General features: G+C 42.6%; 1 protein-coding gene across 1 annotated transcript in view; it reads left to right on the forward strand.

Moving 5' to 3' along the window:
* The window catches only part of SLC9A9 (solute carrier family 9 member A9), a 325,495-nt gene that overhangs the window by 189,995 nt on the left and 118,987 nt on the right, over positions 1–16,513 (forward strand). The window contains exons 10-12 of the mRNA XM_005303279.5: positions 4,618–4,731; positions 6,565–6,676; positions 14,685–14,838. Coding sequence (XP_005303336.3) covers positions 4,618–4,731; positions 6,565–6,676; positions 14,685–14,838 — 380 coding nt within the window. The remainder of the gene's footprint in view (positions 1–4,617; positions 4,732–6,564; positions 6,677–14,684; positions 14,839–16,513) is intronic.

Below are 16,513 nucleotides of genomic sequence, written 5' to 3' on the forward strand. Positions count from 1 at the left end.
ATGATTATGGGTGCTCAAATAAAAAGGGGTATTTTCAAAGCTAACTGTGGGTGGTGCTGTGGTTCTTAAAATTTGCCGAAAGTCCCTCAGTATGCAAGGAGATTACAAACTTATGCAGAAGATGAGCACTAAGGTTGCCACCATTCTAATTGCTCTTAACTGGACTCCCAAAGCCCCACACTCTTCACCTCTTTCCCCAAGGCCCCACACTCTTTGCCTCTTCCCCCGAGGCCCTGCCCTCTATTGCTCGCTCCTCTCCCCTTTTTCTCCCATTGCTCACTGGATCGTCTCCACCTCCCTCCCTCCCTCCCTCCCACCAGCTGGGCACCCTGTGCTCCAGGGCTGGGACAGGAGCTGCTGCACCCTGACAAGCAGCCTGCCTGTAGGTAGGAGGTGGCCCTGGCTGAGCAGGGGCTGACACAGGTTAATGACCTGTCTCCTACCTTCCCTGTCCCCCATGGTAACGAGACTTTTGGTGTCCGGTCAGTACATCTGACCAGACACTGCCAGGTCCCCTTTTTGACCAGACTTTCCAGCTGAAAACTGAGTATCTGGCAACCCTAATGAGTACTCAGGTAATGAAATGTTCAAAATCTTTCTGCTTTTGTATGGTTTGGTTTCTGCCTTCTTCTGGTTCCCATTTCAAGATGTCATCAACACACCCCGCCTCTAAGATAGCTGCACACACAGTAGTATCCTTTCATCTGAGATCTAGGCCAGTTCCACACAGAACAAGTACTCCTCCAGTTTCAGATGTGAAGAAAAGCTCCTTAACTAGAATAGGGATGAAGATGGGGAATGGGGGAGCATGGATTCCACACGCTCTGTATAACTCCTATGGAGAGTGCTCTTTGAGATCTGTACTCAGTTGTGGCAGGAGAGGAATGTGAAGCAGATAAGGCACCTGTGACGTTGTGCAGTCTATATGGTTTTATAAAAATATAAGTGAATATAATGTAACTGGGATATGCTTCATGCAAAAGGTCTCTTGTAAGGTATCATTACAAAGCTCATAATTTACTGAGTGTGATCATTCTATTTGTAGACATGTACCACTCTTGTATCTAAAACTAGAAATATAAAACATAACTCTGAGGGCCTATTGTAATTATGTAAAGTGTGGGCCATTAAGGATGGTTTGGAATCTTGATGACTCCCATTGTCTGCAGATGGCTGTATTTACCTGTGAGTCTTCCTGTATATGTGTGTGCTGGCAAGTGAGTAATGAAGTCTTGCAGTGACATGTGATCATGTCACCTGAACTGGAATCCATCTTTAACCTGGTGCTTTTCCAGTGAGGGGGGGGTGGAAACCCAGAGGGACAAAGGGTTCCCGCCTTATACAAAAGATATGTAAAGGGGTGGAAGAGAACAAGGGGAGAGAGGAGCCATCATGAAGAATCCCCTAGCTATCACCTGAGCTGCAACAAGAGCTGTACCAGGGGAAAGAATTGTGCCCAGGCCTGGAAGGTGTCCAGTCTGAGAAAAAACTTACCGAAGCACCACTGAGGGTGAGATTGTCTGTATTCAGTTTGATTAGGCATAGATTTGCGCATTTTATTTTATTTTGCTTGGTGACTTACTTTGTTCTGTCTGTTACTACTTGGAACCACTTAAATCCTACTGTCTGTATTTAATAAAATCACTTTTTATTTAGTAATTTACTCAGAGTATGTATTAATACCTGGGGGAGCAAACAACTGTGCATATCTCTCTATCAGTGTTATAGAGGGCGAACAATTTATGAGTTTACTCTGCATAAGCTTTATGCAGGGTAAAACGGATTTATCTGGGTTTAGACCCCATTGGGAGTCAGACATCTGAGTGCTAAAGACAAGCACACTACTGTGAGCTGTTTTCAGGTAAACTTGCAGCTTTGGGACAAGTGATTCAGACCCTGGGTCTGTGTCTGGAGCCAGACGGGAGTGTCTGGCTTAGCAAGACAGGGTGCTGGAGTCCTGAGCTGGCAGGGAAAACAGAAGCAGGGGTAGTCTTTGCACATCGGGTGGCAGCTCCCAGGGGGGTTTCTGTGATCCAACCCATCACAGTGCCATTTGTACATACAGTTATAGTGGATGGGAAAGTGTGACTGCACAAATGCTGGATGGGATAAAGTTAGTATGTACCATGCTCTCTCTGGGCACCCTCCAGGCCAATGAGACTTCCCAGGAAAGACGGCTTTAAAAGTGATTGTTTAAAGTTACTTGTTTAAAAAAAATAAGCAGCCTAGTGAAAGACAGCACTCTCCTATGTGTTTAAACTGTTTCCACCATGAAAACGCATCCTACCATTGTAAGCTGTCAGACTTGACAGATCATTGGCCTGATTTTTATCATTGTTTATTACTGAATAGTATATAGGACCATAGTGCTTTACAGGGATGCAGGAAGAGGCTGAGGGAAGGCCAGGGTGAAGACAATGTGAGTACGTTGTGACATGGGATGCTAACAGACACAGTAAAGGGCCACATGGATTTCTTTAAAACTGCCCATTAGAAGCTATGGGATTAAGTACCTTGAATCAGGAGAAACATAGTGGATGTTGTCAGGAAAGGAAGTGAAGTCATCGCAGAAAGCCTGAAAGATGTCATGGAACGGAGTGGAAAATGAATACTGAACCGTCTCCAGACTAGCAGCCCTGGACTGAACAAATAGGGCTTGGAAATAAGAGGTGAGAGGTCAGAGAGATTTAGGCTGGTAAGAACCTTGAGGGCAACAGTGAGGAGCTTGAATTTAAACGGGAAGGCAATTGGGAAGGAATTTTAGGAGGTGTTGAACTGATCTGGTTTTAGCAAAGCCTATTTACCTTCATAAAAATATAGGACAATGGAGTGGCTGATGGGAATTTGGTTACCACATAAAGGTTAATTTAACTTCAGAAATCATGTTTGTCCAATACAGCAATAATTGATAATTTGTCTTTAAACTCTGGGTGGTTTTTAGCAAACAGGGAGTGAAAGTATCATTGCATTGAAACACAAGGCTGCCCTCCTCTCACCCCAACAGCTAAGCTAAATTTCAGAATATGAATCCTGTGATGAAGTTCATAAATAAAATATGAGGGAAAATGAAGTACAGAACAGAGAAATGAAAGAATAAAGGTCAATAAAAGTGATGGGTCTGAGCCATAGAGTTTTGCTTTGGATCCAAACTGTTCCAGTGCCTGGGGTTGTTTGGACTCACAGTTTGGATTTGGCCCCATCTCCAGTTTTTTGCTATTGAAATGCATTCTGACCAAAACACAGAGGGTTCTCATGGTCATATTACAAGATGTGCTTTCTATTATATGGGTGTGACAATATTTGCTTGAATGATGCAGCACTGAATATGGAACACAGTATGTGTGCTCAATATAATTGATGGCACTGCCACTGCATGCAAAACTATCTTGCATCATGGCACTGCATTTATATGGGTCTTTACCTCCAATATTTGTTTTAAATTGTTTTGCCTTTGTTAGTCCTCACTGACTGGGTAGTTGATATTTATTTTTAGCCCCCCAAACATATTACAAAAAATACATAAATCCCAATGAGGCTGTAAAGAGTAATGTCTCCATAGTAACAATCCTAGTAGAGTGGATTTATATATGTTTGTATGCAGAATTTACAAACTTAGGCCCTGATTCTGCATTGGATTTGCTAGCACTGACTTCCAAGCCCACACTGAGTCCCACTGGCCTCAATAGGTTTCTGCACTGAAGAAGACAGGCATGTAAAGTTCTCTGCTTCTGTACTCTGTTGTTGCTTTGGGGACACTGTCTATAGTTTCTCCAGGAATGGAAGCAGACTGAAGATTTATGTTTTATATTTTCCCTTTAAAGCTAATTGTCTCCTGATGCTATCAGGACCATCCCCTCAAGACAAATAGATTTATTGGTCTGTTTCACAGAAGAAACCCTGTTATAACAATTAAATTATTTGCCATTCTTGTGTAACAGGTTTAAATGATTCCTTAAATAGATTGGTTTGAAATGAGAATTTGACCGCTGTGTCCAAATGGTCCAATTTACAAGACTCTTGAGGTTTTATCATAGATAACTTTTCTTTTTTTTTAGTTCATCAACTTAAAAATCACACTTCTGTCTGAAATTTTATTACCACAAGTAATGCCTATGATTGCTATAACTGAACGAGATTAGGGGGAAAGTTTTGTGTGTGTGTGTGTGTGCATGCACACATTTGACTGCACTTTATGCATAGTCAGTTTCACAGTATTCACTTGAATAGTCAAGGGCCCAATTCAGTTCCCATTGAAGCCAGTGTAAAATGAAGTGTTGCTTCCGTTGCCTTCAGTGGAGTTGGACTGAGACTTTAGTTAGCCAGTTTTCCCTTGTTTGCATGGGACTTTCATATGGCAATGAAGGGGAGGAAAACATGTAAAAATACAAGAAAAGGTCATTGTAAAACTACAACCATTGCCACGGAAACTCAGCAAATAGTGTAATAACAAACTATTTTTATAGTTTAGTGAAACTCTTCAGAAAGACTGGATTTCAAGTTGTAAGTGTCCCTGTAATCTAATGTGCCTGTTTTCCAAGTTAATCTAGACTCTGTAACAAACACCAGCCAGTTACAGACACGAGTCATAATAATGGTTTTTGTTTCTCTTTGTTTCAGTTGTTCGAGTTCATGAATTTCTTGGCCGAGAATGTCATCTTCTGTTACATGGGGCTTGCACTATTCACATTCCAAAATCATATATTTAATGCTCTCTTTATATTTGGGGCATTTGTATCCTTTGCTTTTAGTATCTTCAAAAATGACTGTTTTGGGTGAAAAAAAATTAAAATAAAGTAAACAAAAGTATTTTTAAATGGTAAAAATAAATGCTTTGTAGGGTTCAAATTGAAGAGGAAGGCAGGCAATTGGCTTTGTTTTAATATGTACATTTCAGTAACTCTCTTAACAGACCTAAGGAGATGATTTGTTGGCATGCACTGTAACATTTTGCAGACCTGTTACAATGTACAAAGATTAAGGCAAATCTCTCATTTCTTATATTCTTTTTACATACATGGAACTACCATCGATGTTGATGTCATATAGGCCATGGCATGGAGGTTTTGCCCTTAGTTCTTTCATGTTTCCTCAGTGCCAGGTACCAGTCTGGAACGCCACACAATGACTCCTTTCCGCCTCTCCCCTCCCTCTGAACAAAAGCCCTTTGCTTGTCACTTTTTGATGAATTGCAATAACTTCACAAGCAGGGACTTTACTTATTGCTTGGTTGCATTCACATTTATATGTAACTTCCAAACTGATATTAAAAGCCAAATTATGGCTCCCCAACACAGGTTATTTTAGAGGGCAGAAAGGCCTCAAGGAGCCTGGTACCCCCATAACTATACAGAGGCAAGTATAATATGACTGCCCCTAACCTAAGCAATAAAGGACTGCTACAGCTGACAGCAGCAAAGGGACTATGACCAATGATGCCCTCTTGTTGTGGGCCAACAAGCTGGTGCAAGGCTATGCTAGATTGACGTACAGGGGCTATGTGATCTACAAGTGTAGTAACTGCTGTTGATGTGTGTGCTCTCCCAAGCCCCCAGTGGCACTGTGCCTGCTCCTGGACTCTGCAGGCATAATGCTTCCAGACACTCAGGGCAGGACTTCACTACGGGGGCGGGGGGGAGGGTCGATTTAAGATACACAAATTCAGCTACGCGAATAGCGTAGCTGAATTCGATGTATCGGAGCCAACTTACCCTGCTGTGAGGACGGCGGCAAAATTGACCTCCGCGGCTCCCCGTCGATGGCACTTACTCCTACCTCCGCTGGTGGAGTAAGCACGTCGATTCGGGGATCGATTGTCGCGTCCCGACAAGACGCGATAATTCGATCCCCGAGAGATCGATTTCTACCCGCCGATTCAGGCGGGTAGTGTAGACCTAGCCTCAGGTGCACCACCTCCTCTTTCATCCACAGCAAGTCTCAGGCTCTTACAGACATAATTGAGCCCTAGGATTCACAAGGTGAGGGTAGGAAGGAACCTCCTTATAGCAAGGTTTCCATATAGAATTAGTTATGCTTTTTTTGTCCTGATTTTTCTAAAATATCTATTCAAAAAACACAGAGGGATAATATAAAAATCCCTTTCTAAAGTCTACAAAAGAAAAAAAAAGGAAAGAGGTAAAGGTAAAGATATAGCCCACATGAATTCTGAGGAAATAAGAGCGTAATTATGTCCAAAAGTACATCTATCCTTCCTAAATTGCCGTTGAAGGAGATAATGCCATTTCCGTTGGAATAATTTATGGTGTGCATTTTACTGAAGGGCTGAAGATGTAGTCATATGTGATGAGTCAATGCACCGTGAGTGAAGTGATGTATAGGATAAGGAGCTCAAAACTAAGATGTTTGGAGAGAGCTAAACTCTGCCCCTCCATGGGTCCATAATGAAAATGTGGCTGGATATCTCAAATCTGAAATTATGCTCAGACATTTAATATTGTGTTTATTCTAACTTCATATTCAAGATATTCACCTGGAGAAAGTTTGTTAGTTCAGTTTTCCTGTTTCTCCCCCGCCATTTTCCTCAGCATCTCACATTTAACATTATAGGTGGCAGTTTTCATAGCAAGAGCATGTAACATATACCCACTTTCTTTCATTCTGAATTTGGGCCGAAAACAAAAGATTCCCAGGAACTTTCAACACATGATGATGTTTTCAGGTAAGTGTCACTGTACTTTTATCTCTACATTTTCTAACACCTGACATAGAATAAAGACAGAGAAAGTTATTTTCTGGCAAGGAGACAAAAGGTCTAGATATGCACGTGCAGGCTGATCCAAAGCCCATTGAAGTCAATGGACAGACTTTGGATAGTTCCAAGATCATTTAGGTGCTTGTGTGTAAATGTGTATTAATGACTTTAGTTATCTATATATCAGAATAAAATTAGAAACCCATTGTTTGGTTACCCATCTCAAAACTCATTGTCCATCCCCATCTCGCAACATCCTTTCCGATTTTGGGAATATTTTATTCCAGTATTAGGCACCAAAACTACTCCTGGTAGCATGCTTATGTTACACACAAGGAAATTAATTTCTCGTACTGTAGCTTTCTGAGAGTGGTTGGTATTCTTCATAGATACCCACTCACCAATCATGTGGCCTCCCACAACCCTCCCTAACTTAAAGATCATTTTTACTCTGAAAAGTGACTATGTGAAAATAACAGCTTTTTATTCAATAGGCCTGCTCCTTCTATGGATTCAGTCTGATATCTGATTGCTTTACTTACTAAAGTTGTATTGATTTTAACTCCTGTTAGTACTGCAGAACCAAAGCAGCTCTGGAGAGGGTGCTGAATTCTATTCTGATTTGTGCATCATCCACAGATTTGTTAAATCTCAACTGCAATCTCTTTATTCCCAGACATACATGAGGCAAAAATATTGCAGCTTGACTCTTGGATTCCAGGGAAGGTTTGTAGGATTGGCAGTTAGGAAAAAAAACCAAAAACATTTTCCACTTTTAAATGAGCTCATTTGACCATTGAGAGAGATGAATATGGAACCCACAAAGCCATTTTTGCAAAGTTGCTTTCTAGAGTGGAACCATACCCCAGGCAAATTTCTGAAGCATTCTTCCAAAGCAGGGAGGAAGTCAGAGCCACTGTCTTCCTTTTTCTCATATAAGTTTTATTGCATGAATTTTTCTTGGTCAGCCCTGGATATGAAGTGTTCTATTTATCCACAAAACAGATAGAGCAGAAGTAGCTACAATGCACACTTCCCCATACTTCTCCATCAATCGGTCTCATTTCTGACTTGAAAGAACCGCGCCTTTAGGGGAGCAATGTTAGTTCATTTCCATGTCCATTCATCCTCTTCACTAAAATTACCAATGAAATTGCCAATTAATGCCAGGTGGATGTGGGGGGAGGGAGAGGTTGTGATGTAGACACTTAGGATCTGGATTTCAGACCACCTGTTCATTTCAAATAGACAGCTATGTGGCAATTATATGGTGACGGTTTCTGTTAGCTAGCATTCTGAGCTGGATTCATTTCAGCACTATAGAGATGAAAGTCTCCATCTCTGGTTAATTACCAGTCTCCTGACCCATGTATTCTCTTGGCTCTTGTAAATTTCTACTTCTGGCTTTTGGATCCCATTTTCCCCTTGATTTTTCTTTGAAAGCAGAGTAGGGATTGAAGGATTTTAGAATACTAACTTTTTCTTCATCTTTCACTTTTCTTATTTTGTCCAATCCAGTCTCACATTCCACAGAACCAGAAGTGGAAAGGTCATCTGCAGCCAACAATTAAGAGTGAGAACTCTCACTTGTGCATTCGGTTTCACATTTCAACTAATATCTGTCAGCAGAGAACTGAAAATGCCAATAGTTAAAGCTCCCAATATATGCAGTACTTTATTTCAAAAACAATCAGAATGTGAATTCTTTACACTAAAATGTTTTATTTCAGTAAGATAAAAATGTTTTCATAAAAGCAAATGACATTCTGCAAGTAGGGCAGTAACACTGATTAACTGCACCTCTTACATGCTTCTCACACTGCCTTAAGCTTCATGCATCATAACACTCTCAAGGCGTTCGGGTTTCCAATATAATTGTACCTCTGATATGTGTTAACAACTATAGCCCACAGTCACCTAGCGTCTTCACATACAGAATAAACAATATATACTGAGTACAGCTGTATACAGAGAAAATGATGATTTCAAGAAAGGCAAGCACATTTCTAAGTCAAGTAAACCAGGGTAGAGTTTGGCCTCAGAAGGTACAGATGCATTTCTAGCTTAAAGGTCTTCAGACCTTCTCCAGTGATTGCAATCAATGGTGTATAGAACTAAACTTAATTTTTGGCAGTGTCATCTCTTCTTAAGTAAACTCAAGGAGCTCATGAGAGGAACGGTAATGAATTCTGCAAAGCCTCGTAAACCAAAGAGTAGATACTGGAGACCTTTTTTATTTTATTTTATTTTTATTTTTAACACTTACCACCAAGTTCATCCAGAGTTTATCATGGCTTATAATGGAATATAGAAACCCCACACTGGGCTGGAAGAGATTAAATAACAATACTGGGTCCAGCTAGCCCTGCCCTCCGGTCCTGCAGAGCATGTTCCAACTGGGCAGAGTTGAAAAGGGAGCAACCAGCTGAGAAGGGAGAGGCTGAGAAGGAGGACAGACCTACCCTGAAGGTTCCTGACAGATGGGCAGGAGAAGCCTGAGGAAATAGGACTATATGCTGAGCCCGGTTGGGGTTGACAGTTTTATTTTTCTTTTACCTTGTCTGGGACCAGAAACTGAGGAAGGAAAACAGTGGTAGGAAGTGACCCACTTGTAACCGCCTGTCTTTTTCCAAGATCTCTATTCATCTCTAGCTGTGCTTTCCTGTTTTTCCCAATCTGTGATTTAGCCAGTGGGAGACTCTCTGCAAAGAGTTCCTTGGAGAGTTCCTTCCACTGAGCTTTATCACAGGGAGGGGATGATACACCCCATTGAATGTTTGAGCTGTGAGAAGTAAAACCACTTAGAAGGGAGCTGAGAAAGATCCTTCTTTCAATAAACTGTGTGTGTGTTTCTAAAATAGTTTAATTCTGACTATCTGTTAAGTATTAAGCCTCTTCTTACAAAAGGAGAGGTTACTTAGCAAACGTTTTGCCAACATAAGTGCTAGTGTAGACTTGGCCTTAATCATTTGAATTGCTGAAGTGTTTTCTAAATGGAAGTTGCTTGAAGAGAAGATTTGTTTATAGAGCGCAGACAATACACACAGCTGTGAAAGCTTTCACCAAGGTACAGAACAAATAACTCACTGCAACTCTGACTGGCTCCTAACTGATAGACAAAGAAGCTTTCATTCCTCAGGCAGAGCAGCCATACGTGCTAATTAGACTTCTTGAGAAGCAAACCAAAGTAGCTAAAATAGTAGGAATAAAATATAAAAGCTGTTGTCCTTAACTAAACAAGAATTGTAGCTATTACAGGAGAGGACTTTTAGTCCCATCACTGACTTCTCCCTAGGATAGGGGTGGGCAAACTTTTTGGCCTGAGGGCCACATCTGGGTGGGGAAATTGCATGCAGGGCCATGAATGTAGGGCTGGGGCAGGGTGTTGGAGTGCGGGAGGGAGTGCAGTGTGCAGGAACGGGCTCAGGGCAAAGGGTTGGGCAGAAGTGGGGTGCAAGGTGTACGAGGGGGCTCAGGGAAGAGGGTTGGGGTGCAGAGTGTGGGGGGGCTCAGGGTAGGGGTGCAGGAAGGAGTGTGAGAGGGGCTCAGGGCAGGGGGTTGGGTGCAGGAGGGGTGTGAGGTGTGGCAGAGGGCTCAGGGCAAGGGGTTGGAGTGCAGGAGGGGTTCAGAGTGTGGGCTTCAGACCAACACCGCTTACCTGGAGCACCTCCAGGGTGGCAGCAATGTGCACCGGGGCAACTCCCAGAAGAGGCCGGCACCACGTCCCTGCGGCCCCTGGAGGGGAGGGGAGGGTGGCAGAGGGCTCCACGTGCTGCCATCGCCTGTGGATACCTCCCCCGAAGCTCCCATTGGCCGTGGTTCCCCGTTCCCAGCCAAGGGGAGCTGTGGGGGGCAGTGCCATAGGGACATGGTGGGCCGCAGGGACGTGGTGCCGGCCACTTCCGGGAGCAGCACAGAGCCCGCGACACCACAGGGGTGGCAATCCCACGGGCTGGATCCAAAGCCCTGAAGGGCTGGATCCGGCCCACGGGCCATAGTTTGCCCACCCCTGCCCTAGGAGTTAGTACACAAGCTGTTTGTGGACTTAAACATGTTATGAGCAAGGTTCCACCAGAGTTTCTGAAGTAGTACTGAACACACTCTGCTCCTGCCTACTCATGGAGTTAAACCATCATCCATTGCTGAGATTATCATTGTTATCAAAGGTTGACCCTGGGATTGTCAAAGGGCTCAGTATTGGCCTAATTGCTCACTGATGTCAACGAGGGATTTACCTTTGACTTCAGTAGGAGCAAAGTGAGGCCAACCATGAGTGCTTTCAAAAGTCTCACCCTAAATTTTCTCAGGTAGACAAAGTTCGGATTTTCTTCCTACTTCTCTGACCTCTCGTTTCTTCTTCTGTGACCACATAAACTGTGTTGGCTGACATGGCCAGGAGCCACATGCTAATCAGTCATAATTATTACAATTTGATTACAGACTCAATAAAATTTAACAGCAAAAAACATTGCAATATTTAAGGTTGCTATACTCACAGCTCATGAAATCTCTGAACTAAATGTATACAGGTCAGATATGCCACTTTAGAAAAACATCTTTAACTCTATTCCTGTATCCCTATCTAGCCTTAAATCCCTCTTAAGCCACTCCCCTGAGATCATAACCAATGTGGGCTACACATTCCCACAAAGTACCTTGCATGTGCTGCATACAGCTCATAGACCCAATCATAGACTATCCTCCTGCTCACCCACCCATTCATTATGCTAAGCATCTTACCCTTCATATCCAGACTAGCTATTTGACCCTCCTCTATCCCATCTATGCTCCTTGATCAGAGGACCTGTCACAAGGTTCTCCACTCACCACTGGGGGCAGGCACTTCTTTGTGGCTCACCTGAGGATTAGCTCTTGACCAGCCTCCTCTTACTGTTGTTTGCCCTTTGCATACTTCTTTCTCTCTCTGGACTTGGCTGCTCCTTCTTCATGGTGTAGCCCTCCATCCAGGTCATTATAGTTTTCCCTTTCTGGAGTATCAAAGTTTCTCCATACAAACTATCTCAGGCAGTCTTCTAGTTCACTGCTAAGACTGCTACTTTCCCAGTGGCGGGAGGAACACAGGCCTGCCCACTACTCCAGATTCCAGTTCAGGGACCCTTGAATGCATGGCCAAGTCTGCACTGTCCCAAGCCTTGTTATTTCCCTGAGCTGTTTCCTACTCCACCATCTCTTTGGGTATGCCCATCCCTCAGGGCCAGGCTCACAGAGCATCAACTTTCCCTCTGGGTTTTCTCTTTTTCCCTCTCTAAACCCAGTGAGTGACTGCAGCCTCCTTCTGCCCTCTCTGCATGGCTTTATGTGAGCTGGGCCTGCTTCTGCTCAGCTGGACTCCATCCTTAATCAGGGATTGCTTATCAAGCCTAATTCTCCTCCAGGTGTGGTCTAACTGATTAATTAATCCCTTCTGAGCCTCATTGACCCTTTCAGTGCTAGTGTGGGGTGAACACCACATCACACAACCATAACATATCACATCTTGTTTTCCATACACAGACCAGAAACAACAACTTTCCCCTATCCACTAGTCTACCCCATTTCCCCATAGTACATGTACTGAAAATCCCACTGTACTGCACCTTCTTTGTTCACTTTTCTACTGTAAGTCAGAGACCCCATTTTCCACATATATACCATAGATTCATCTTTCTCACATGCTCTCTCTCTCTCTTTCTCGTGTGCACACATTCACGTGCACGCACACACACACAAACACTCCTTGTTCTGCAAAGCTTTGGAGCATCTCAGGTTTCCCATTTCTCCTTCTCCTGCATAGACTTCCTAAATTACCAATTGGGCCCACCAGGGGCATGTGCAGAAATTTAACGTTGACCCCTTTTGGGGGGACACGTTCTGTGCCTCCCTGCCCCAGGTCTGGCAGGAGCTAGCTCTTTCCTTCCTCCTTCTTCCCACCCCCCGCGCCAGAAGGAGCTCACTCTTCCCTCCCTTCCTCCATCTCCCTCCTAGACTAAGGGAACCAGATCTGCATATAATATTCCATATGCTGTGGCACTAGGGTTATGAAGAGCAGCACTAACACCTCCCTCATTTTACATGAGGTCTTTTGTGTTAGTGTTCAATTGGTGACACTCTTCCCAGTGAGTCAATAATAAACCAACACCCAAATATGGTGTATAGGGTAGATAAAAAGTAAAAACAAGCACTCCCAAGAACCAGAGTTGTTAAATCTGGTGTCACTGACAAATTTCAATTGAGATTATTCCATTTTGCTTGTACATGTGATGCTTCTGCTTTTGATTTGATACAGAATCCTTCATTTGCTGTACACAATGTTGCACACTGTTGTTGTGCGCTGTTAAACGGCTGCCATGTTCTACTCCAAAGATAATTACATTTCTGCAGTGAGTGAAATGTTCCCCATATAAACCTTACCTACCTTGCAATGTGATTGATGTGAGGCTTAATTCGTTAATATTTGCAATGTGCTTTGTGCCCTTCGTAGGAATTGTATTCATTTAAATGTTCTCTTTGCATTTTCCCCATTGATTTTTGTATTTTTCTTGAAAAACTAATAAAGATTAAAGATAAAAGGAAAGCATTAGGGGAGTTCACAGTATTTCTATTATGCAGCCACGAATAGTGCTTTTTTTTTTTTTTTGTCTTTTGTAATATATCATACTATGAGGTCCTTTTTGTTTGCTTATTATACCCTAGGGGGCTTTTTTTAAATTCAAAGTTAGCTGTTTCCCCCCATTTGTATCTTTTGTTATTTATTCAGTCACTATAGGTGGATAAATTTTACATTTATTGTAACATTTCAAGTGCCATGCTATATATAATTTTAAAACTGCATTTATTGTGCATCTTGTATTGCCGGCATTTAAATCTTTCTCTAAAAACTACTTATTAGTCTTTATTGCTTGTGCTTGTTCTTAGCACAAAAATGATTTTTAAATTATTATATTTCACTTGGCCACAAACAAGAAATGTCCTAATGGACCACATTCTGATAACTACTACTTAATTCCATCAGTGGGACTACACAAAGGATTACAGTGCTACTTAACATGAATAAGGGTGTCAGAGTCTGGCTGTTGGAGATTATTCCTGACATAAAGAACTATATGGATATAAAACAAATGTCTGATTAGTCTGTAAATATCAGGATGGTTTCATTGTGAAAAATCTGCAAAGCTGATTGTGTGTGAGTTAAACACCATTACATCAATTAAATATGATTCAGTGTCTGTTACTGAAAGGCTCACAGTCTGACTATTTGTCTGTAGTGTTTACAACTTTAATACATAATTTCTTCTTTTTCATTTGTTTGAAATATGAGGCCATGGTCAAAAAATGGTTTTTATCACTTGAGAAATTTTAAATGGGGAGAGGGCTCCCCTCTGGTAACTCAAAACAGGTTTTCTTTTCTCCTTTTTTCCTTTTATTTTTTAATTTGAACTGAGATTTCCCGATATCTAATTCCTCAGTGAGGACTAGTTGCTTTGACATGTTTGCAGAAATTTGCTTTACAAATAGTTGTGTTATAGACATGAACACAGACTAAATTCTCCAGCCCAAGTAAGTTCATCAGAGTCCTGGGAGGCCAGGGTGCTGGAATTAGGGCTGCTCGGGGTGCTGCCGTACCCCCTGGTTTGAAGTGGTTTCGATCAGCTACAGGGTTGACAGTTTTGTTCAATGGCTTCCAGCACCCCCACTATACAAATTATTCCAACGCCACTGCTGGAGGCAGCAACATTTCATTCCCTGTAGCAACATGAATCTTCAGGCCAAATGTCCTTATTTGGGCAGAAGACACCAGCATGGCGGAAGCTATTGTAGCAGCCATGGAGGAGATGAGCATTCTGTTTCTCCCCCATTGATATTTAGGCCCACTTGTTTAGGTTTTTCACAAGGAATAGGACTGGGGCTGGAAAGAGTGAAATGGTTTTATGTCCAAGCATGTTAAGTTGCCATGCATGTCTCTTTTCTCTCCCAGGTTTACGTGGTGCAATAGCGTTTGCACTGGCTATTCGGGACACAGAATCTCAACCCAAACAAATGATGTTTACCACAACACTGCTTATTGTGTTTTTCACAGTCTGGGTATTTGGTGGGGGCACCACGCCGATGCTCACATGGCTTCAGATCAGGTTAGTGTTATCAGACAATTATTTAATACTGTAAAATAATAGGATGGCTATGGCCAACCCCTGGACTTTTCAATACTCATTGTTTTCAGTAGAGATGGTTACAAGCCACAAAACTTCGATCTGGCTCTGAAAGTCTCCAAACTTCAACAGGGTATGGATCTAGTGTTCTCCTTCAGATCCATCTGATAGGGATGGGTCCAAGCCACCAGAGAATGGCAAGGCGGGGGGGGAGAGAGAGAGAGAGAGTTGGTCCAAATGTCTAATTCAAGCTTATCTCTGATTCTTAAAGGTGTGTTTCTCTACTGTTCTTTAAACTCACTATTATCATTAAATGCTGACATAGTGTGCTTGGCACTATATGAAATTAAAAGATATAGATACAAAAACAGTTCCTGCCCTAATCAAAAACTTGTTCACAAAAATGCCAAACATAACTTCAATGCTTATCAAAACCCCTTCCTGGAAACTATTACATAGCCATGCTAGTGACACAGACAGGCAGATAGCAAAATGTATGCAAGGAATGTGCTCACCCAGGTTGTCAGGGGACAATGGCAGAATCTCTTGGAACTGTGCACACACATACACACACACACACACACACACACACACACACACACTCTTATGTCAGCATCAGGAAGAAGGAAATCATCATCTTATTTATTTAATTTTGTTTAATTTCTAATTGCAAAAGAAGGGATATGTAGTCAGAAATGTGATATGCACTTTGATTGAATGCTAATGAGCATTTTGTATAATGGGTACAGCATATTTGCTATTTCTGTTTGGAGCTCATTTCAAGAGATGGGAGGGCTTAAGTGTGATGGACCAAATCCTCTCTTCAGTTTCACTCATGCAACCCTATAGTACTAAGTGGGGTTGCACAGGTGTAGCTGAGGACAGCCTTTAGCCCAGTACATATTATGACATACCTCTAACTATTCCCTCTGGGTCACCTTTGATTCTTTGGCATCAAAATTGAGGGAGACTACGTATGAGCTGATTGCTAAGCACAGTGCATTCCTTCTCAGAGGTTGTCGTGCTCCTCAAAGCTCTGACAGGGAAAAACAGAGACATCTGTGTGCTATGGGAGATGCAAGTACATTCTGCCATGAGGCAGAACAGGCAAAATTTTAAATTATTCTTAAGAAGAGTGCTCAGTGGTGACCGCCTCTGTGTATCCACTGTCTTTCAATTCCTGTTGTTTCTCGTTTCTATAAAATGCCAGCAAACACTTCTGTGGTTAATTCTAAGGTGAGCTGGTGTAAGGGCAGGGAGGTCTCCCTGGCAAGCCCCCTGTAGTCAAGCACCATGCTGCAGGTGAGCCTTTGCCTCAGCTTCCCCTCACCAAGGGTATAAATAAGTCCAAGGAGGCCTTTCTATTATTTATTTAACAGAAAAGACCAACACAAAAAGCTTCAGTTACCTACTACACTGGAAACTCTCCACTCCTGGCTTAACCAGTCTCATGTCTCACCCCTCCTGCCTGGAACTTGGGCCTGTGCTGGGCATTCTGCTGGATGCCAGTCTTCCCCGACCAGTGCTTCACTCTCCGCTGAGCCAGTGGTCATCCCCTAGTAGCTCCCCAGGCCCCTCACCCACTTTATTCTCTTGAGCTGCTTTGGTCCCTTGCCTGGGAGCACTTTCTCTTTAGGCTTGTTCCTGCTCTCCATGA

This window comes from Chrysemys picta, chromosome 9, assembly GCF_011386835.1.
Source record: "Chrysemys picta bellii isolate R12L10 chromosome 9, ASM1138683v2, whole genome shotgun sequence".
In the NCBI taxonomy this organism is placed as follows: domain Eukaryota; kingdom Metazoa; phylum Chordata; order Testudines; family Emydidae; genus Chrysemys; species Chrysemys picta.